We start from the raw sequence: 22,028 nt of genomic DNA, 5'->3' as shown, positions 1-22,028 counted from the left end.
AATCTGGACAAGTGAGAAAATGTATTTAATTTTAATCTTAGGAAATGAGAGCAGTTGGGGACGACGGGTTCAGCGGCTAATGCTCATTGCTTAAACACGCTTGGGGTTGCGTTTTGTTATCAAGGAAATGTAACAAGGTGGCTGCGCATAGTTAATATTGCACGGGGAAATCATCTCCTCTGCAGTAATAGAGATAATTAGTGAATGAAAAACTAAAGGGGAGGCCTGCCATAGAGTTATTAAAGAATGAATGATAGCTAATGCCTTTAATGAGAATTCATAATGCAAAGAGACATCAGAATGTCTCTACACAGCTTATATGAGAACTATTTCTCCACTAATGGCTCATAAAATAACTGTCAGTCTATGGTAGCCTATTTATCTTGCTTTCACTGCTTCACTTTTGTGCCTTTATTAACCCCCTCCCCAGTTATTTTACTCCTGCTATTTTGCCATTCACCTCACTCATTTAGATGCTTTTGCTTTGCTTCATTGGCAGCAGCAGGAAAGGGAACACAGAGAAATGGCTTGAAGCGACACCAAGAAAGGGGGGGGGGGGGAGCTGCAATAGCAGATGGTGCATTTAGTACTTTCTTACTTGGCGTGTCTAAGGCTGCTTCAGTAGCAAGAGAGAAAGAAAAGATTCATGTGGTAGGGCTTGGCAAGTCACAAGGGTCATCCTCTGGAAATGGGAAGCTTAAAGTATGTTAATGATCATGGCAGACCTTTATCTTCACAATGCTGTTCCCACTTGTACAGTTCATAAGTGATATTCCTTGCATCATAAACGTTTCAAGGTGGGCCTTTTGGAAGAATCATTGTTGTGGGATGTTATGTTCTTTTTTCAGTTGCTCTCTCATATGTGACTCTACTAGTTAAGTGCCATTATGGAAGAAATATGCTGTCTTTGATTTAAGACTTCTGCAGTTCCGCATTGTAACTACACAATAGCCTATGGGAAGCCTACCAGAAGGACACAAGTACAACTGCATCTGTTTTATGTTTTGGAGTACTGCGCATGAGAAAAGGCTGAACATGACTTTCACACTATGCAGTAATGGCACTTACTGCATACTATGGAATCCTGGGTTTGTAGTTTGGTTAAATTATAAATTTTGGGAAGAATAATATCTTGATAGATCAAAGAATACTTAATAGATACTTAAGGAGAATTCTGATATTGGTCAATATTTTGTAACCATAGGAGTTATGTGACCAACTCAATAGCTCCTCAAGGAGTCCCCAGTGATGCAATGGGTTAAATTTGATGGCAGGACTGAAGGCTGACAGGTTGCAGGTTCAAATCCAGGGAGAGTGCAGGTGAGTTCCTTCTGTCATTTCCAGCTCCCCATGTGGGGACATGAGAGAAGCCCCTCACCAAGGATGATAAAACATCAAAACATCCGGGCGTCCCCTGGGCAACGTCCTTGCAGACGGCCAATTCCCTCACACCAGAAGTGTCCTGCAGTTACTGAAGTCACTCCTGACACAAAAAAAGGTTCTAGAAAATCCGAACAGATTCATTCCAACAAGTAGAAGGCAAAGAGCCTTTCATTTCCAAGGTGTAGGGGTCCCTGTGCATAATAATACAAAATAAGCAGAGTAGCTAGGAAATTGTTTTTAAAATGTTTTGTTAAAAAACTTTACTTTTAATTATTGTTTTGTGGGGGTTTAAATACAGTGTTACAATTTATATTTTGAATACATGTCCATTAACAGAGCCTCTAGTACATATTTCTGTATGGTCTTTGCTTCAACGGAAACCTGGATGGCAGATTGATGGCAACATAGCTGTATACCCCAAGGTTTTTTTTAAATACACACACACATATCTAGGACACCTACGTTTTGACAGTAGAACTCTGAACAATTTAAAAAGGAGACACTAAAGAGGCTACTAACGTTTGGAGAACAGTAATTTACCAATACATTTTCACTGGAGTCATGTAATCTTAACAAAATATGAAGAAATTTGGTCATAAAAAAATGACTTCATTGCTTGCAGCAAAGGATAGGTGTAGTCGTGTGCTTTTCTTTCTGTTCTGCTTTGATATTTTTAGCTATTTGATATGTGCGTGGGCCATCTCTCAAGATGGAGAAGACATACAATTTTACTGATTCTTACAAGCTATATTTTTGTTTCCTTTTTATCATCAACAATTTTATTTTATGACGATTTAAAAGCCTCTCTCTTAAATATGCTTGTTCATTTTTTGCTGAGCTTTAAATAACTTTAAAATGTTTCTTGTGCACCATTTGTCATCTGTTATGCTTTAATTAGTTGTACAGTTAGGTTTACTATGTCCTCACTGCCTTTTCTGTTAGTCAGAGCATAACTGCTTTATTTGTTATGCTCAGATCAAAACTAATATTTTTAATACAATATATTTTGTATTTTAACTGTTCTTATGAACATCCATAACCTTTCACTACCCTGCTATTTCAATACATTTTATATTATTATGATTAAATTATTCATTATAGTCTGGGTTTGGCTAAAAGGTCACTCTACAAGCACTATATACACACTAAAACTTATTCCATACTGGCTCTTTAAAATTACAGTAGCAGTGACATAACAATAACAGTGTCTGATTTGTATCATCCCAAACTATCTCCATCTCCATTTCTAGCCTCCGCTGTGGACTTTTTGGGCTGAGAGTGCAAATGTGGCAACCTTTAATATTTTGTTTTTTGAATAATCTGCTAACAAGTAACAGATAAGCGCTGAATGTTGCCATGCTTCCCCTTCCAAAAGGGCTCTCAGAATATTGTTTCTAAGGTCATTATACAAAGGGCAATGGAATAGTATATTGAATTCTCTCTTACCCTTGACCCACAAATACAAAGTCATTGGGCATGAGGGATCCCTCTATATCTTCCCTCTAGCCAGGCTGATGGCATTGTTTGGAAGTGCAGGGTTGTAAATAGTTTTCTAAGGGCTATTGACCTTAAACCTTGAAGATATTGTTGACAATATTGGTCACTCTTTAGTAGAGGATACCAAGTGATGAAACACTGCTGTTTACAAGTCCAAAAGTTGTCAGATACATTCATCTTAAATATTTTGCTTCTAATCGCCTTCTTGTTCAACTGCATTAGGGTTGTTGTTGACACATCAAAATACTGATGGCACAGGGCTAACCAGTTTTGAGCCCAACCTCCCTGCTTATATTGCTCCATCAAGCATTGCTTTGTTATACTCTCATCCTCCATTTTCAGAAGTCTCTTCCCATATCAAATGTTAAGCTTATGCATTCTGGCCTTAAGCAAGGGAAGATCACGCTATAAGATGGCTGGAGCAAAATAAAATAGTAATAAAGATTTGATTTTTCAACTGTATGCCACAAGCACCTATTGAAAGTTGACTGAAACAAATAGTTGGCTTAGGCCAAGGCATCCAGTTTGCTAAAAGTGTTGCAAACAGAATGCCTTACTTATGGAAACAAATTAAATAGTTTTAAATGCAGTTGATATTAATAAATAAATAAACTACAACAACAAATACCTGTTTAAAGTTGCCACTTCGCCTTTGTTCCCAGTCCATCATGTCATGGAAAATTGGAATCATGACATTCCGTAGGTCAGACTGAGGTATCAGGGTCACTTCTAAAAAAGGCCCAATCAACGCTGGGATGAAATGGACTTTGTGTTCCCCTAAAATGAAAATGAACAAAAGTATCTTTGTGAATCAAAATACTAGAAAACAGAACTTTTAGACCTATGAAAAACTGATCCATGTGGTCTACAGATCTAGACAATACCACTCCTAGAATGGCTGATTTCAAAAACAAATATAAGGAAGAAATAAGGAAAAGCAGCAGCAACAGCTGAATTATATCCAATGCTGTTAATCTGCTAGAGAAATCAGAACCATCTGGTAGCATCGATTCCTCTCCTTCCCTGCTATTTTTCCTTTCGTGTCCTATGGAGAGAATATAAGGATGATAAAAGGCAAACCTATGTGCATAGTTTATTCACATAATATAGACCAGTGTGTCTACTCCTCCACATGTTCAAAAAGAAATAGATTGAGCTGGTCAAGTATTTAATGTTTTGGAGGAGAACAACACATTTTGAAAAAATATTTGGACTTTCTTGGAAACGCCTTAAGAAGGATTCCTATCAATAAACAAAATACAACTTCTTAAGGGAAAGATGCCAACAAGATGCCAAGACTACAAACTACAAAATGCAGTTAAGATTTTCTACAAAGGCAATCTCAGTCTTTGAGATATAAGGACACTACCGTTCTTCCATGATTCTCTTGAAAGACTCATACAAATAGTTATCCATCTGATTGCACACACCAGTGGTTCCCAACCTGTGGTCTGTGGACCACCAGTGGTCCGCAAGAATGAAAATATGGTCCGCGGCCTCACCATTACTACACGGTCGCCTTGAAACCATCCAGCAACGAGAGTGACTGGTCTCACGAACCCTCTTATAGTGCTGAGGCAACGGGATGTCAGGAGGGGAAAGGCTGACTACCCATGAAAGATTACTACTACATCAGCAATAGGTTATTAAATATGATTTTCTGTGGGTGAGCAGATGTTGACTACTGGGTGGCATATGTTCTGTATCAGAAACTAGAGCTAATGTGGTCTGCCCAATGCAATTTTCTGAATCAGAACCCCAAATAATCAAACCGAATCTAAAGTTGACCAAAAACTGATTCATAATTCTTTTGGTACTAATGTTAAAGAGTGGTCCCTGTTCAAAAAAGGTTGGGAACCACTGGCATACACACATCACATAGAAGCAAAAGTGGCCAAATACACACCTACCCTCTATTTTGTGGACACAACAAAGGGAGTACAAAATTCACCTATAAGAAGGAAAGCTTGAACTTAGCTTCCATAAGGGGGGGGGGGGAGGGAATACTTTTAGCAAAGTAAAAAGCCTATGCAGAAATGAACCATTAACAGCTAGTTTTATGGACTTGTTACTGTGTATTCACTCCAAAACACACAGGGGAGTTTTAAGTAGCAACAACTTTCAACCTGCTTATGGCATGAGATGGGTTTTTTGGAAGAATCATTGTCATGGGATAGAAATTCTCCCTTCTCATGAAATTTGGCTCAGTCCCCAAACTGCTAATGTGGCACTGTGAAGAAGCGCTAATCCCACTAGATGCCACCAAAATTATGTGAGGAAGTATTAATCTTCTTTAATGTCACCAATATTCTGTGAGGAACCTTCTTTTAAATATCAATTAAGCTGCCACCAATATGTTTAGAGACGCTGGTTATTGTCTCTGTTTATCTTTAGTTGTGTTGTGAGGTGACTTTGGTAGTGTGGAATGCACCAAGCATAAAAGCAATGGAGGAGGCAGGTTTGAAATACAAAGAGAACAAGTTTTATTGTTAACAGAACGTAATTGTTGCAGTTTTGAGAATTTGAACTTGGCACAAGGCTTGATGTTACAAAATGGCTGGTTTGAGATACATTCAGGCTTCTGATGTTACAATTCTACAAACTCCTTCTTTAGTGAAGTGCTTATACTACTTCAGAGTTCCCTATTGTGAATATCCACACTGTTTGCCCTATACTCGGAACAAACCACTGATCACCAGTCTTTCCTTACTGGCGATCCTTTAAACCCCCTCTGTTAGATTCTTTAACCTAAGCAATCTAACAAGGTAACACCTTCAGCTCTCTTGCTGAAGAAATATTCACAAATTCTAAGAACTGCTGAATTCTCACAGCTTCACAACCCAGAGCCCTAACTGACTCTGAACCTCTTCCCCGGGTCTCATCCACCGGACTAAACTACTTTTCCCAGAGTCCTTTCTTGACTCTGCTATTTCCCAGAGCCCTTAACTGGCTCTGCTCTTCTCCTCAGGGTCTCTTCCTCCTGACTGAATATTAACTGACGCTTTCAAACCTTTTATTCCTTAAACTCCGCCCACCTCCTCTGAGGCTTTGTTACTATGGCAACCTATCTCTTACAGTTAGGCCATAGCAACGAATGTAATACATAAATACAGTTTAAACACATTATAAATAACACTTTATAATAAACACATCTCTACAGGCACTAACTTAAAACCTCAGTTGAGCAGTTGGAAAAATAGTTTAGACATCCAAAGAAAAGTAGCAGGCAGTTACAAAGATAATGCAAACACGGTAAATAAAAGAGTTCTAGGTGTGAATGGTTTTCCTTATCTCACTCAAAAATGTCAGGAATGGAGGGAAATTTCATTTGGGTGAATAGAATTCTTATCCAAGGGGTAGAAACTTCCCCACACACACCACCACCACCACCACCCCACTAGCTACCACTCCTTGTTGCAGTTCTGCACACTGAAAATTGTTAATGAACATTCAGGCGGAAACTACTGTCATGACACTTACAGATAAATCACCCATTACAAAAGTAGGCAATGTAAAAAGCATATTTTATTCAACAACTGGAATGTGACAACAATAAAGATAAAGGAAGGTGAAGCCATATGTAACGGATTGGCCTACTCTAAAGGGTTGGTGTATAAATGCAGCAGCCAGGCCCAGCTTGCAAAGCTAAGCAGAGCTGAGGAGTGGAGCAATCAGACAGTCTCTAAGCCAGAAATACAGTCTGATTGACTGATGAAATTGGAGGGAAAAGTTCAGTGGATAGAGATGGGTGGAGCCAGAGCCAAAGGATGAATAAAGCAGCCATTTTACAATCAGTTAGGGTTTTGGAAGTGAAGAAGGGCTGGGAGTTTTGAAGGGGGGAAGGAAGGAAGTGATTTGGGAAGTGTTTTGTTATATGAAAGATACCTCTTTGAGGAATAATAGTTAATAGGCCTCTATAGTGTTTAGAATGCTGTGTAGGTGGAAAGGAGATTTCAAAAGGTTCTAAAAAGTTTCTTCACATTCAGAAAAAATCTCTATCACAGACAAGATAAAGTTCCAATGCATTTGATGTTTTTCTACAGATGTAATCTTTTCCCATTTTCTACACCACAGGTCAAACTCTTCCATCAATATGTCAGTATCTGGAAGGCACTCATTGTAAAGTTCTGTGTACTTGTTCAAGTTGGATTTTAAATGGCCACAATTAATAGGGAGGAATACTTGCAGTTCCTGAACTACTTCCCTGTGTCTTGTAAACCTTTCTTGAAGCTGACTACAGAAAAAAAAATCCAGAAATGGGATGTACACATTTAGCCTATAATATTCCATTGGTGTTGCTAGAGTTGCCTGGATTTGTTTTTACAAGTCTGCTTTGAACAGATGCAAGAAATCTTCACTTCTCCACCCATAGACTCCACCACAGATCTTGCTGTGTCAAAGATCTTCTGAAATTCTTTCACAGATTCTGTGCCCATCTCCCTGGCTTTTTCTAAGAAACTGTCAATATGTTACAGACTACAAAAGTGTCCATACCTACTCTTTGTAATGTTTTCCTAAACTGAAGGTATGATGACAGAAGATTTCTTAGGATATGTATGGTTATTACAAATTCAGCATTCAGAACAGCTAAAAGGAGATGTCCAGCTTGAGAAGAAGTCTCACTGTTATACAGAGGACTTTTTTTTAGTTCTTCAAGTGTTCTCACCACCACACTTTTAAACTGCATCATGTCGCTCAATCCAATCGATTTCACAAAGCGACAATAGGTTGTCTGCTCTTGATTCAGGAAAACAGTCTTTTATATTTTTCTTCAGCAGTTCCAGCCTGATGGGTGATGCTCTGAAGAAATTACACACAGATGATATTGTTCCTTGACAGATTCTGGCAGGTGGAGTGCTACAAGTCTTTGCTAAGGCTAGATTTAATGAGTGAGCACTGCAGTGGATGTAGACAGCCATTGTATACTTCTACAATATAATTGCCTGTGCACCACTAATATGACCACTCATATTAGCAGCTCCATCATAACCATGTTCACACAAGTATTGCAAGTTCAGCCCATATTTTCCAGTGTTTTCAAAATAAATCCTGCAAGTCCTCCACCTATCATATCACTTATCTTCACAAAGCCTATAGTCTTCACTTATTCCTGCAACTTCAGCATCAATGTACCTTACCAAGAAGGATAACTGTTCTGGAGTACTCACAACCAAAGTTTCAAAACAGAGAAACACTGTGATGCATTGCATTTTTTAACCATTTTTTTACTATCTTGTCACCACAAATGTCTATTAGTTCATTCTGTATTTGAGGACCAGTATACTAGGTGTTCTTAGTTGCAGTTTCAAGATGACTTTTCAGGCCATTGTCTCCAGATCTGGCACAATATGTCAATAAGACCCTGAAATTGCCATCATTGTACAAAGGTTCTTCTCAGGTAATACTCCCTGGATCATTGCTCCTTCTTAAAACCAGTTCATGTTGGCCACAAAGGACAATCGTTTCCACAATTGCCAGAAGCTTCTTTCTGTTTTCTTCTGCTTTCTTCTTATTTCCTTTATTATGAGGAGGGGTTACATCAAGTTAACCAGTTAAAATTCATGAGTATACCAGGTGCAATTGGGAGGGGGGGGGGAGAGGCTGTACTTGTATTACCCCCGCCCCCAGCTACAGGCTAAGTAGTTAATGTGTACTGATCCTTTAACAGCCAATATTGTAGAACCAACCATATAGGTTCTCCCTTTTTAAACCAACTATCAAGTTCCATTGATGCCTATTATGAAGACATTTGGGGATTTAGGCAAATTCATAATAAAACCAACAAAAATAAAATTCTCAGCAACATTTTGTTAAATTATCACACTCATTGATCAGCCTGCTATGGGTGCAGAAAACAACATGTCTGAAAGGCATCAGGCTAGGAAAAGCTGGTATAGACTGGAATTAAAAATCTTTAATTTAAACAAATTAAAGCTATATATTGGGATCCTAAGAATTACAAGTAAGCTTACCTAAATTTTGCCACATGCTGAAGATCTCACATCCCATTGTCACTCGCATATCACCATATCTGTGAAATATTTTTTAAATATATAATCAAAGATTAGTTAATTGATAACATTACTTTGTATATATCTGCAATGAAGGTAATTTCTGTTCACATGTGGAATATAATAATAGTTTTAACCCAGAAGCATTTTGGGTAGCAATGAAGAAAGGGAAAAACAGATCCTAGAGGTGCCGGAATTGGGGGGGGGGGGGGAGAAGTCATATTCATGGGAAGTAGTAAAAAAGCAGAGAAGCAGTGGTCTGAATATATTATCCAATGAATCATAAAACATTTTTGATTTTTTTTAAACTTGACACTACATTACAAATTGTAATGCCTCATTAATATCAGTAATATACAAGAAGACTAATATAAAATGAGAGACATAACATTGGCACTTACTAATGCTCCATTCATACTTTCAATAATGGAATTATTAATTTGTCACATTTTACTAATGCCAACTTCCTAATTCATTTTCCATATCCATGTTGTGTAGCTGTGAGACTACACCAGCATTATGTTAGAATTCAAATAGAAGCACAACTATGCAGAAAAGAATGTCAGATGTATCTGAAGCTTCCCTTGCAGCTTGCCTATTACGAAAGTAGCATGCTGCTGGCAAAGGACCATGTTACGCATTCATTCTTTGGATCTTGACTAATTCTTCTTCCCACTTAATCTCCATTAATTTAAATTACATTATTTAAATTAAATAAATTGGAATCAAGATAATGTAGAATTTATTTAGAACTGAAGTAGACCAGAGACAATGTACTGGAAAGACTGTGTAGGATGTTTACAAAATTACCAAAATGCCAAGTTGTTTGCTGACACAAGTCATTCAGCCATGTGGAAGAAGTACTAGTTAAATGTTAATAAATCACTTTTTATGACTAGTTCTCTATCAATATTTGAATAAATTGTCTTTTGTACCCAGAACAAAATAAATTAAAGAAGCTAAAATATCACAAAATGCTATTCTCCATTCTCTCATAATGCTCTCTTCCCAAATATAATATACACTTTAGTAGCTGGATGTTCTCTATTTTTATGGGAGACAATAATGATACTTACTTTTCCAATACCTTTTTCTTCTTAGAAGGTGTGAACATTTCTAATTGCAGACATAACTGGTTTATAAAAATGACAGCAAGGTAAAAGTAGGAATCCCATATCTAAAAGCAAATTAAATTGGGTAATTTTCCTTCTTTATTGTGACACTATTCATAAACAGATAGTGTGGTTACTTATTTTCAGAGTGCAAAGCAATTTATATCACTGTCACCAAAACTACAGTTGCTGTATCTTTATGTCTATGTTATTACAAGCTAGGAACAGTCTGATGCTGTCAAGGTAATTATTTCTTATTATCAACAAAGCTCTTCATTTAACTCAGGTTTGTAATAAAACACACATGACTGTTCCCCTATGAAACTTTAAGATATCAGTGCAGGAGGAAATTTCAGAATCCTTATTAGCTATGGTGATCCAGCACAACAGAAATTAATTCATGATGCTATGTCTCATAATATATAAACCACACAACCAATATCCATGGTTTCACCTACCGACATCCAACAAAATATTTCACCAGTAGGAATTTTCTATATCTTTCAGACAATTCTATAGTGTGGTTCCACTGAAAGTCACCCTAGAATTGCTCTAGAAGACCTAGCAATTTCCTAGAAAGGATACTCTATGGCAGTGTTTTTCAAACTCTGCTCTTCTAGATATTTTGGACTTCAACTTCCACAATTCCTAACAATTCCTGGAAGGGAACTCTGGGAGCTAAAGTCCAAAATACCTGGGAGGAGCAGAGTTTGAGAAACACTGCCCTATGGAAACTACTGCCAGAAGTAATTATTTCAATAAGATTTGCAGTTATCCATTGTTTCCTATTTTCATAAGCTCAGGAATGTATCTCCTGTGAATATGGAATCAAATTGTACAAGGAATGATCTGCATGATTCTCTCACTCTTCATCCAATTTAACTCATTATGCACTAGCAAGTAGTTAGGGTTAAACTGACAAGCAGCATTCCCTTTTATCCTTATCATATGGAGAAATACATGTTTAACTGCAAACTTAAGCTTAGCTATTAAGAAGTAAGCACTCTCTCCAACCAAACATATATTGACTTAATTCTAGGAGAAAAGACACAGGGCTATGCTAATTTACTCATCTCTACACGTTTATTATGAGATTAGGTAAAGTATACAAAAATTCCTTTGGTAAATTAGTAGCAAAGTAACCTTCACAGGAAGCATAAAAAACATTTCCACTGGACATTGTAAGAATAGACTTAATCATCTTAATGATCTCCAAAATGGTTATGACCAACTATGGCACAACAATTCCTGGATTTATTTTCACTTTTGCAGGAGCACCACTGCCATCAATGAAGTGTTTAAGCACTGTTGATTTAGGATGTATCTCTTGAGCTAAGTGAGTTCCACTGCAATGCCCACTCAATCAATGCAGGGCCCATTTGTATCAGATGGTTTGCATGGAGACACATAGCTATATCTATATTGCAATCAAATTGTGCATCTGCTGCTACATAGCAAAAGAGGATGATCCTCTCGTTCTTCTTGCTCTAACACAGTGCCATTTCTGATACGGGAAAGAGATTAAACTGTTGTTGTTAGCTACTTCCAAGAACTTCAATTTAGGGCAACTCTAATAAAAGACCTCAAAGACCTCCTATCCTCAACCACCCTGAAGACCCTTCATTTTGCCTTCCTTCCACCTGTAATGTGCTCTTCCTCTTTTCTGACTGGCCTCCGCCATTTCAAACATTATCATATTTTCTACTGACTCATGATATGGCCAAAGAAATGTAGAAGGGACCAATCCATTTGAAGCACAGAGGGACCACATGGCAGAATGGAAGAAACAGACAGAAACATTTCAGAGACAGAGTTATCCATAGTGCGGGGCAATTATCAGTGCTTACCTTGTAATCAAAGCTTTCGTTTAAAAAGTTTTTACGAAGGGCATCCGAAAGATATAACACTGTTGTAATGATAACACTATGAGAAAAACAAAAGAATTAAAAGTTAAAAGAATTACAATGCAATGTGGATAGTGACTAAATTATCAAAATCTATGCATTATGTGAGTTGATATTCTTTTTTTATTCTGAAAATTGTTTATTCAGGCAACAAAACCAACTGCAAAGTACAAGATGAATGACACATAATAAAATCCTTAATGTCTTGTGAAACAATTTACCAGATGCTGTGATGTGTATTTTGCTTCTAGCTCTTTGGTGTGGCATATGATATACTGCTGATTAATACATATTTTCACTTCAATGAATTTATGAATCAGAGTAATGGAATAAAGCTATCAATAAATACCTGAAAATGCTTTTTGTGTCTGTTCCAACTCTAGATTTCCCAGATGTTAGGCTCTGGCCACAAATCCCAGATCTTTGACACCCTCCCTTTACCCTTAGAGTAGGGATTAGGGTAGGATGACCCTTAGGGTAGGATGAGATTGCGGCTTTAAAATGTGTGTGTGTGTGCGCGCGCATGCGCGCGTGTGCATATTAGACTTGGTGTTTAAATGCCATCCTATGGGCAATTCTGGTTCATGGTTCAAGTGCTATGATTAATTGAATAACTAGAGCTTCTGCACTGTGATATCACAAAGGATCCAGTTTTTGGATTTCAAGTTCTGGGATAGTCCTGACTTGATAATCCTACCTGAAATAACCAATTTTGTTCCTTAAAAGCCAATATGCTAATTTCTCAAACCCATGTATTTAGGAATAATTATTTGTTATTTTTAATACCAAAGCATGATCTCAGGCTCTAATTTGCCAGATATTATCAAAAGGCCGATTTAAAACTGAAGCACAGAACTGGCAGGTATGGGCGTCTCTGCTGTCCCTTCAGCATTTCAAAAATGTTACACAGTCAGCTGAATGCTATGGTGGATGAAAAAGGGAGGATCCACAAGAAGTAACATATTTGTTTCCAGGTTTAACAAGCTGTGATTTAAATTTGAAAAATTCGTAACTAGACTTTATGTTTTACAGATGTGTTAGAATAATAACCATATATTTAATGTTATGGAGACTTTTCAACATGATATAGCATAGACAGAGGCAATGTTCTGGAGTGCTTATTATAGACTTTGGCCGATACACCAACTGCATCCCTTCCTAGAACTGGAATACCTAAAGATGGTAGTGCACACGCTGTAACCTCATGGTTGGATTTCTGCAGTTGGGCTACCTCTGTAAAAGTTCAAAACTTCAATTAGTTCAAAACATGGCAGCCAGCGTGGTAGCGGGTACATCTAGGAGTGAGCGTATTTCACCAATATAAAAATCATTCCACCGGCTGCTAATGGGATTCCATGCAAAGTACAAAATGTTGATTAAAGGTAAAAGGGTAAAGTTCCCCCTGGCATTAAGTCTAGTCATGTCCAACTCTGGGGGGGGGGGGGGGGGTGCTCATCTCTGTTTCTAAGCCAAAGAGTCGGTGTTGTCCGTAGACGTCTCCAAGGTCATGTGGCCGGCATGACTGCATGGAGCGCCATTATGTTGTTTATGATATTTAAATTTCACGTTATTTTGACAATTATTTTCAATGATGCCATTCCTTTGGCTAGAGCTCCTTTTCATTTTTTTTTCATTTCTTGCAGTTTATTAATTTATTTTATTTATATCCTACATTTTCCAGAACTGGGGTCAAGGTATCTTGCAACAAGTCCTTTTTCTGGACTTGTTGCAAGATACCTTGACTCAAGTTCTTTTCAATGACTTTCTTAATTTGAAACTGAGAAAAGGCCAATCCTAGCAGTTCTTTGCAATTTCCATCATCAGGGAAAGCAGATGGTATGCTATACTCGGCCCATTACTATTGTCCCTAAATAATAAGTATGAATCTTGCCAGTTGAGATGCGAGATCTGCCTTGCATTGTCCACTGGGAAGCAATGGGGATGAAACCTCTTCTTGACTAAACAAGACTTCTGGCAGCCTACTCTCCTTATATGGAGAATCAATATGGAAGTCAAAGGTGCATTATTACTCCATGCAAGAAGGTAAAATACTTCGCTACATCTCTACCAAGGAGACAGACTGAATAAGACACCTGTCCTTCCTATGGATGTTATTTCAGTGGTGATATCATTTACACAAAAATGATGGAATGTGTAACATGGCATATATATTTATGGGAACCAAATTCATTCATATTATTATCTTATTTAGATCATGTTTTTCTCCTGAGAAATACAGCTCATAAGAAGATGCATTGTGTAGAATGGTGCATATGTATATATATGGTGGGACAAAAGTCACAAAAGCAGCTGATGTTTTAATAACCTTTACAAAATTTTACATGGAATGGAATGGAATTTCCTATATATACTGTATATGATGCCATGATATTAAAAACAAAAACAAAATAAATAAGTTAATAAATATTGAATCCCCTTTGTGACTTTTGGTCCACCCTGTATGTGTGTGTATATATCATTGTTTTGTGCCTTCCAATAATTTCCTAAGGCAAAATACCAAGGCTTTTCAGAGTCTGGAAATGCATCACTTGCTCATGTCACCCAGTGGGTTTCCATGGCTGAGCGGGCAATCAAACCCTGGCCTCTAGAGTTGTAGTCCAATGTTCAAACCATTATACCATGCTGGTTCTCACACACTAATGCAACATTTCAATATTCCACATGTATATGCTGCCTTTCTCACAGAACTAGAACTCAAGTTAACTCACAACAGTGTTAAGACACAGACAAAAATGTGCACACCCATACAGAATATCAAAACACCATCTAACAAATTATAATATTAATTAATTGGGTTAAAAACATCCTATTAAAAGCCCCTTTCTCAGCAATCAGAAAATGGCTAAAAGCCAGTCTGAATAAAAATGTCTTTGCACAAGGGTGGATGGGAATTCCATAAGTTGAAAGAAGGCCTTTTTCTTGCACCCCATTTCTCCAAACGTGCTGCTAATTGTGGTGGTACTGAGAGGGGAGGGATCACAAAATCTGGGTATACTCTTATGGTTTTTCCATTGCTTGTGGATGGGCAACACCCCTCCTGCCGACAAACCAAAGATGACTCAAACACTGAGTTGGGAAGAAAGTGGCCACAACTTGTTTATTGATTACAGGAACAAAAGGGGTTGGCTGCGTGGCATGGGTTCTGGATCATGATCGGTCAGCCCGCTGCTGACCGATACCATTATACACATCAGAGGGTCACCAGCACAATACCAGGCTAACGTTACTCGGTACCACTGGATGTCCCCCCCCCCTTTCCATAGGGGGGTGGTGGAAGAAAATCAGATCCAGGGTCCATACCACACACCAACCAAATTGTGACAAGCTAACAATAACCAAACCTATGGCAACAATGTCCAAACATAAAACAGGCATGCAGAGCGGGTGGGGTGGTCAAGCTGAAGTAGGTCTGGTGCCTGCAAAGGCCCAGGACAGCCCTATAAAAGGCTGCCAGGTGAAAGAATCAGCCAGCCCTGGCCAATCCGAAGCCAGGGCAGGACCAACTTCCCACCACGCAGGGGGCTTCTGGGAAGAAGAAGCCCCCTGCATTTCAGCATGGCCGGTGGGAGGGGGGGGGCCCACTGCAACGGACTTCGCCTGGTAAGTCGGGCAAAGAATTATATACAGGACTTCAGTAGCATTTTAGCAGACAATATAATTTGAACCATACAAAGACAGATCTTCATTTTCATTGTCATCAATTTCAGCATGTTCACTTCAAATTATGCATGTAGAAGAGCTTCAAAAAGCCCACTATCTTTATGTTTTAATACTGCAGTCCTATGCAAGGAAATGCTATGTACAACAATTCAGTAAGAGATGTAATGATTAGTACTCATACATATCAACATTGGTTCTATGATTATAATTGTAATTATATTCAAACAGTCTTACTTGTTAGCAACTAAACGCATCACTGTCCAATCTTTTGGGAACATCTCTGGTCGTATTAATATTCGAAAGACAGTAAATATCTGTAACAAGAAATCCTAGGACAAAAAAAAATTATCTTAAACAAGAGGGGAAAGGCAACACATTTTATTAGCAATAAAACCATAAAATTTGCAATGAAAAAGGGAACCAGTTTGTCTAATGGCTTCTTTAAAAACTTCATTGGTTTAGCTTTGCATGAAAATGCAACAGAATAATGTCAACATGATTTAATGTCTTTTAAAGTGAGGCTTAGAAAGTTGAGCATGTTGTCAAAAAACCTATTAAAATCATATGATACAAACTAAATGCCATTCAATCGAGCCTATCTTTATACAACACATCAGAATTTTTCACACTTTGGAGGGTAATGCATAGGTGGATCTTTATCCTGACAAACACCTTTATTTTTAAACTAATGGAGTTGTATAAACAGACATGTTTAAAATAGGTTTTAGGCTTTGAGATTAATTTCTACTGGATCTGGCTACCAAAAAACTCCAGTACATTTAGGCATATTCGGCAAAGCCAAACATAACCAGTACATTTGGGGGGGGGGGGGGTCTTCAATCTCAGCATCATTTCTTCAAAACTGTAAGCTGCAAAATAGACCCAGCTTAGTGCTTCAGAGGAAGACTAGCAAACAAATAAACTTTCACTGAACTTTTCCCACCATTACTGACCTTTTCATTGGGGATAACCTTTACTGGCTTTTATTATTATTATTATTATTATTATTATTATTATTATTATTATTATCCGCCTCTCATGGTCCGAGGCAGCTTACAACATTGCTAAAACACATCATAATTTAAAAACAGAGGTAGGATACACATATTAAAACATATTTCCATAATATACATATTAAAAGACACAAAACCATCCCAGTGATTCTGTCCGAAAACGCCTACTACAATATTAAACTAATTCCTAAAACCCACAATCAACAAATGCCCCCCTCACTATTATATCTAGTAAATTAGTAAGTCAAATCCTGCATGTAGTTGGACAAATATTTCCCTTCATCAACTTAGTTTACTTGTCCATCTCAACAGATTCATGGATCTTCATTAGCCGTTGTAATAATTCTTTGTCTTCCATTCTCTACCGTTAGGGGGAGATACAGTGTATCCTAATGGAGCCTTTGCCAATGGTAATAATAATAATAATAATAATAATAATATACTTTATTTATATTTTGCTCTATCTCCTCGAGGGGACTCCAGGTGGATTATAGAACACATATATGGCAAACATTCAATGCTGATATACAATTAACAAGGACAGACAATACATAAACAGAGCTATAGGCTTTCCCATCTTTTTCCATCTCTGGCATCTAGGAGCTGTGCTCGGCCATGGGATGGTGCTGTCGCTTCATCTTCCATTCCGTGGAGCTTTGTTGTCCATAATTGTCCACCCGATTGAATTGCCGGTATGTTCTTATGGGCCCCCTTTTATTACATTCGTGCTTAAAGTAGTACCTATTTATCTACTCACATTGCTCTTTTTGATCTGTTAGGTGAATACAAGCTGGACTGATGGTGGGAGCTCACCCCAACCTGGGCTTGAACTGCCAACCTTTCGATCGGCAACATTTTCAGTGGCTGGCGGGTTAACCCACTGTGCTAAAGCCCGGCCCAATGGTAGTGTTTAAACAGTCTCAATTACTACAGGGAGTTCAATCTAAGCCGGGATAAATATACACAAAGCAAAAGTGATGGCCTTGTGGTCTGAGGATCTCCCAGTATCAAGGCTGAGGTTTATTAAACAAAGACAAGGTAAACCAAGGCCTCATTTACTTGTAAGAAAACAAAAGTTCTGAATATTTTCAAAGTCCGGCTAAAATAAGGCAATGGAAGCACACAGTCAGAGTAATGATGGACACAAACCAAGGTCAAGAGTCCAATTAATGCAGATAAGTCAAGTACTACGGAGGCAGGTCAGGAGCAAGAATAAGTCTAGACCCCCATCTACAGTCTGAAGTATGGAACATTGTATTTGCTGTAAATACACAGGTTTAGAATAAACTTCTGCTAGAACAATTTAACCTCAAGCAGTCTATAATTTATATGTGTATATATTTAACTTATATCCCCATCTTTTCATCCAACAGGGAAACCAAAGTAGTTCACAACACAAGATAAAACAAAAAATAAAACATAGATATTATGAAATTTGAAAAACAATTAACAAAGCAGTCACATTACTATAGAAAGCTTTGCTCTTCTAGTTTCAAATTATTTTCAACAACAGCAGCACCAAAGTCATGCGTGCTTTTAAAAGATGCAAACACCGGTTGCTAAAGCCATGTAATCATTTGGACCCTTAGAAATAGCTGTTTACATTGGAAGGAAACCACTAACACTATTTTCATTGGTGCAATTTTCATCAAGACTAGAGAGGAAAGGATAGTGTTTGTAATAGTCTGACTAGCTTGGCATGGACAAAGAACTACTATAATTTAGTAGTTAAGACTAAGTTATTGCATGTAATTCTCGACATTGGAGTAAAAATCTGGCAATTGAACCAAGTTTTAATCACAGTACCTAACCTCTAAAATTTAACTTAGTGTGCTTTGCTTTGAGAAGGATTTCTGTAGTAAACAATAGGGGGCAATATTTGCTCATTTTTTTTGTCCAGATGGAGCTTGATTAATTTTCAGCAGTCTGACCGCTGACCTTTTCCCCATGTTCTGTAATCACACTGAAGAATTCCTGTGGCTCTGCTTCCAATTTTGGATCCCTGAAAATGCAATTTCTCTTTATGTGCCCATTACATGTTTAAAACGGGGTTAGTGAACTCTGAAACTTTAAGGGAAAAGTGTTAAGTATTAAGGAAAAATCTCATAAAATTCAGCATATCTTTAAAAGAATTTTCAGAGGAAAGATGCAGTTCATTGCAATCGATCTCTATGATCAATACTGATTTAACTGACCAGTATCATTGTAAGGAAGCCTTATGTTGTTTTCATCATGAAGGCTACTCTAACATCTGTGATTTCTTTCATGTTGTCTTCACATGGAATAAAACAGGGAAACTATGGCTTAATCTATGCTGCCATATAATGCAGTTTAAACTGCATTATATGGGTCTACATTGACCATACAATCCAGTTCAAACTGCATTATATAGCAGTGTAGATCTAGCCTGAATGGAAAATTTACCAACAGGAAAATTATATCAACTTAACTATGAACTTTAAAAAACCTGCCCCATCCATCTCTTCCTCCTACTCCTCCTCTCTCTTCATTTTTCTATTTTGTCACTCATTTGGGCTTTCCTGTACATACAGTTATCTCATTGTTTCAAGGGGGTGTTGGACATGGTAGTAATTAATGGTGCATTGGTGAAAACAAAGTATAGAACGTTAGGTTTTTAAATTAATTCACCAGTGTTAAGTATTAGAATGACAAAAACTCATTTAAACTTGTTTCAGTTATTTTATTTATTTCAGACATTTCTACCCTGCCCTTCTCAACCCCCTAGGGGGGGACTCAGGGCGGCTTCCAACTGGCACATATTCGATGCCTACAATTCAACATAGTAAAATATACAACAACAGTAATTATAAACAATTAAAACACTAAGTTAATACAATAAAAACTACTAGAAAAAGCCAGTCTGGTGGCCAACATTTCGCTGAGTTATCATCGATTATCAGTTATCATTGCTGATCAAACACTTCATGTTGCATCAAACTATGGGATTTACAGAGAATAATATGGAGGTTGTCACTGCTTTTTTCCATGTCTAGAGTGACTTGAGAAACTGCAAGTTGCTTCTGGTATGAGATAATTGACCGTCTGCAAGGATGTTGCCCAGAAGCCCCCGGTGGCGCAATGTGTTAAACTCTTGTGCCGGCAGGACTGCTGACTGAAAGGTCGGCGGATCGAATCCAGGGAGCAGGGTGAGATCCTGTCTGTCAGCTCCAGCTTCCCATGTGGGGACATGAGAGGATAGTAAAACATTTGGGCATCCCCTGGGCAAGGTCCTTGAAGACAGCCAATTCTCTCACACCAGAAGTGACTTGTCACTCTGCTGGCCTCAGGAGAATATATTTTGTTGTTGTTGTCATGTGCCTTCAAGTCATTTCTGATTTATGGTGACACCAAGGTGAACTTAACTTTTTATTATCAAGATTTGTCCAGTTGCCTTCCTGTTAGGCTAAGTTAGTGTCGCTTGTTCAAAAGTAACCAGTGGGTTTTCATGGCCAAGTGGGGGATCTTTATGTAGTCTCTTGAGTTGTACTCCAATGCTCAAAACACTACACCACCATTACACATAGGCACCTTTCTGTAATTTGGAATCATTACGAAGTCTATCATGTGATCATTGGCTGAATGAGGGGGAAGTCTAGGGTGCATGATAACTATCAAGTTGGAGAAGGTTCTCCCAAAGCAAGGGATCTCATCCTACAATCTCTTCAATATAATTTGTATCTTCCTTTTTTTCCAGCCCAACCAACACATGCACTTCAGTTATTCTTCAAATGCTTCCTTTGTAAAAGGCTCATAAGGAGTGATTTATTTCAGCTAAAGGGCACAGACCCCAAGTACAGCAATAAATGGATAGCTACAAAGGTCAGGTAGTGAATCCAGAGTGGAAAATTCTTAATCTTAAAGTTTTGAGAGTCTCTGTACAATGGAATCAACATATCATTTTTTTCTTCTCACTCCCAATCAGAAATGCATTCTGCAAAGTTCAGTGGAAAAGCATGGGTTTTGCATGCTGAACCCAAGGATCTCAAAATAATAAATGGCAAGTATCAACAACATCATTCTTCTCTGAATCCATTTCATCTTAATAATGCAATTTAAATTATAAGGAGGAGAAAGAAGATGGGCTGGGAAAACAAAATGGGAAGATGGGGGGTGGGAGAGGGATGCAAAAACCAAGAGAAAATGAAACAAAGTATAGGAAAACTTTTCACTTAATTACCCTACAGTCTATCATTATGTGGTAATACTTAAGAGTCACAAATGGATCATAGCAGCTCACCTCCAAAATACTATATAATCAATTCATATATGCATACAATTAAATGCAACAAAACTCATTCTATAATATAATCAACATGTAGGAAGAAATTAATAAAGAGATTCATAATGTATCTCCAACTTTTCCCCAGTTACTATGTTACTGAGCCTAACAAATTCCTTGTATATGAACAAGATCTATACCACAAGGGATGTTTGTTACTAGCATACCACCAATTACAGTGAAACATATAGAAGCATCTGCATTGCAGTATTTGTGAAAATGTATTCTAAAACATTGCTATGCTAAGTACCAGTCCCTGGTGAGTCTCCAGGAAACAAAGAAACAACTGAAATTGATGGACACAACTATAATACCAGTTGCTGGTGGATTAGAGAAATAATAATAATAATAAGAAGAAGAAGAAGAAGAAGAAGAAGAAGCCAGTCTGATATACCATATAGCTTATGAAGCACTATTTCTGAAAACATCAAAAGATGGAAAAGGCTATTGCCACTATGAGAGCTAGCTGCGCTGAATTTAATATCCTTAGACAAAAATTGATCTATATGTTACACATACAAAGCCCAAAATTCCAGGCTTGTGCAGATGACTGCAAGGAACCTAAGTCTCCTTTGTGAAGAGAAAAAAATCGGTTATAAATAAACATAATCATATTAATAATAACAATAACAGCCATCTCCAGCTATAATGTAACCGGCTTTCTTTCCAAACAAATAATTCCCAGGGCTAGCTTCTGTAATAATGGGACTAAGAGACTGAAAATAGAGTAAGTGGTGCATCTGTTGTGTGAACATCAATGTCTCTGCATCAAGAAACAAAGCAGGAGGGGAAAAACTTTGCTGGAATGATTCTTGATGGCAGAAATCCAATATTATTGTAACTTGTAATAAAATCATGATATCATAATGGATATAATGAATTAGTCTGGTGACGCAAAGTCTATAGCAGTTATGCTTCAAGTTGCTCAGAGAATATCTACTCACTGTGCACTTACAGGCTTTTAGTGAATGATATCGAGGATCTATAGTTTCTTGAACTACAAACAGAATATGTGCATGTATTCTCAGTCTAGCACTGAAGCTCAAAATATTGATTCATATATGAATACTATGCAAGATGTAATAATAGTCTGGAGCATTTGATGGGGTAGCTGTGTGTGTAGAACT

General features: G+C 37.7%; 1 protein-coding gene across 10 annotated transcripts in view; it reads right to left on the bottom strand.

Annotated features, from left to right (window-relative positions):
* The window catches only part of DOCK4 (dedicator of cytokinesis 4), a 314,593-nt gene that overhangs the window by 66,996 nt on the left and 225,569 nt on the right, over nt 1-22,028 (bottom strand). For all 10 annotated transcript variants that reach the window (XM_060777644.2, XM_060777634.2, XM_060777638.2 and 7 more), the window contains 5 exons: nt 15,823-15,917; nt 11,851-11,926; nt 9,968-10,068; nt 8,853-8,911; nt 3,509-3,657 (listed from right to left, as the gene is read on the bottom strand). In XM_060777644.2, coding sequence (XP_060633627.2) covers nt 3,509-3,657; nt 8,853-8,911; nt 9,968-10,068; nt 11,851-11,926; nt 15,823-15,917 — 480 coding nt within the window. The remainder of the gene's footprint in view (nt 1-3,508; nt 3,658-8,852; nt 8,912-9,967; nt 10,069-11,850; nt 11,927-15,822; nt 15,918-22,028) is intronic.

The sequence above is a fragment of the Anolis sagrei genome, chromosome 5 (genome assembly GCF_037176765.1).
Source record: "Anolis sagrei isolate rAnoSag1 chromosome 5, rAnoSag1.mat, whole genome shotgun sequence".
NCBI classification, from domain to species: domain Eukaryota; kingdom Metazoa; phylum Chordata; class Lepidosauria; order Squamata; family Dactyloidae; genus Anolis; species Anolis sagrei.
The sequence above is the reverse complement of the archived record's forward strand: the minus strand, read 5'-3'. Positions and strand labels throughout refer to the sequence as shown.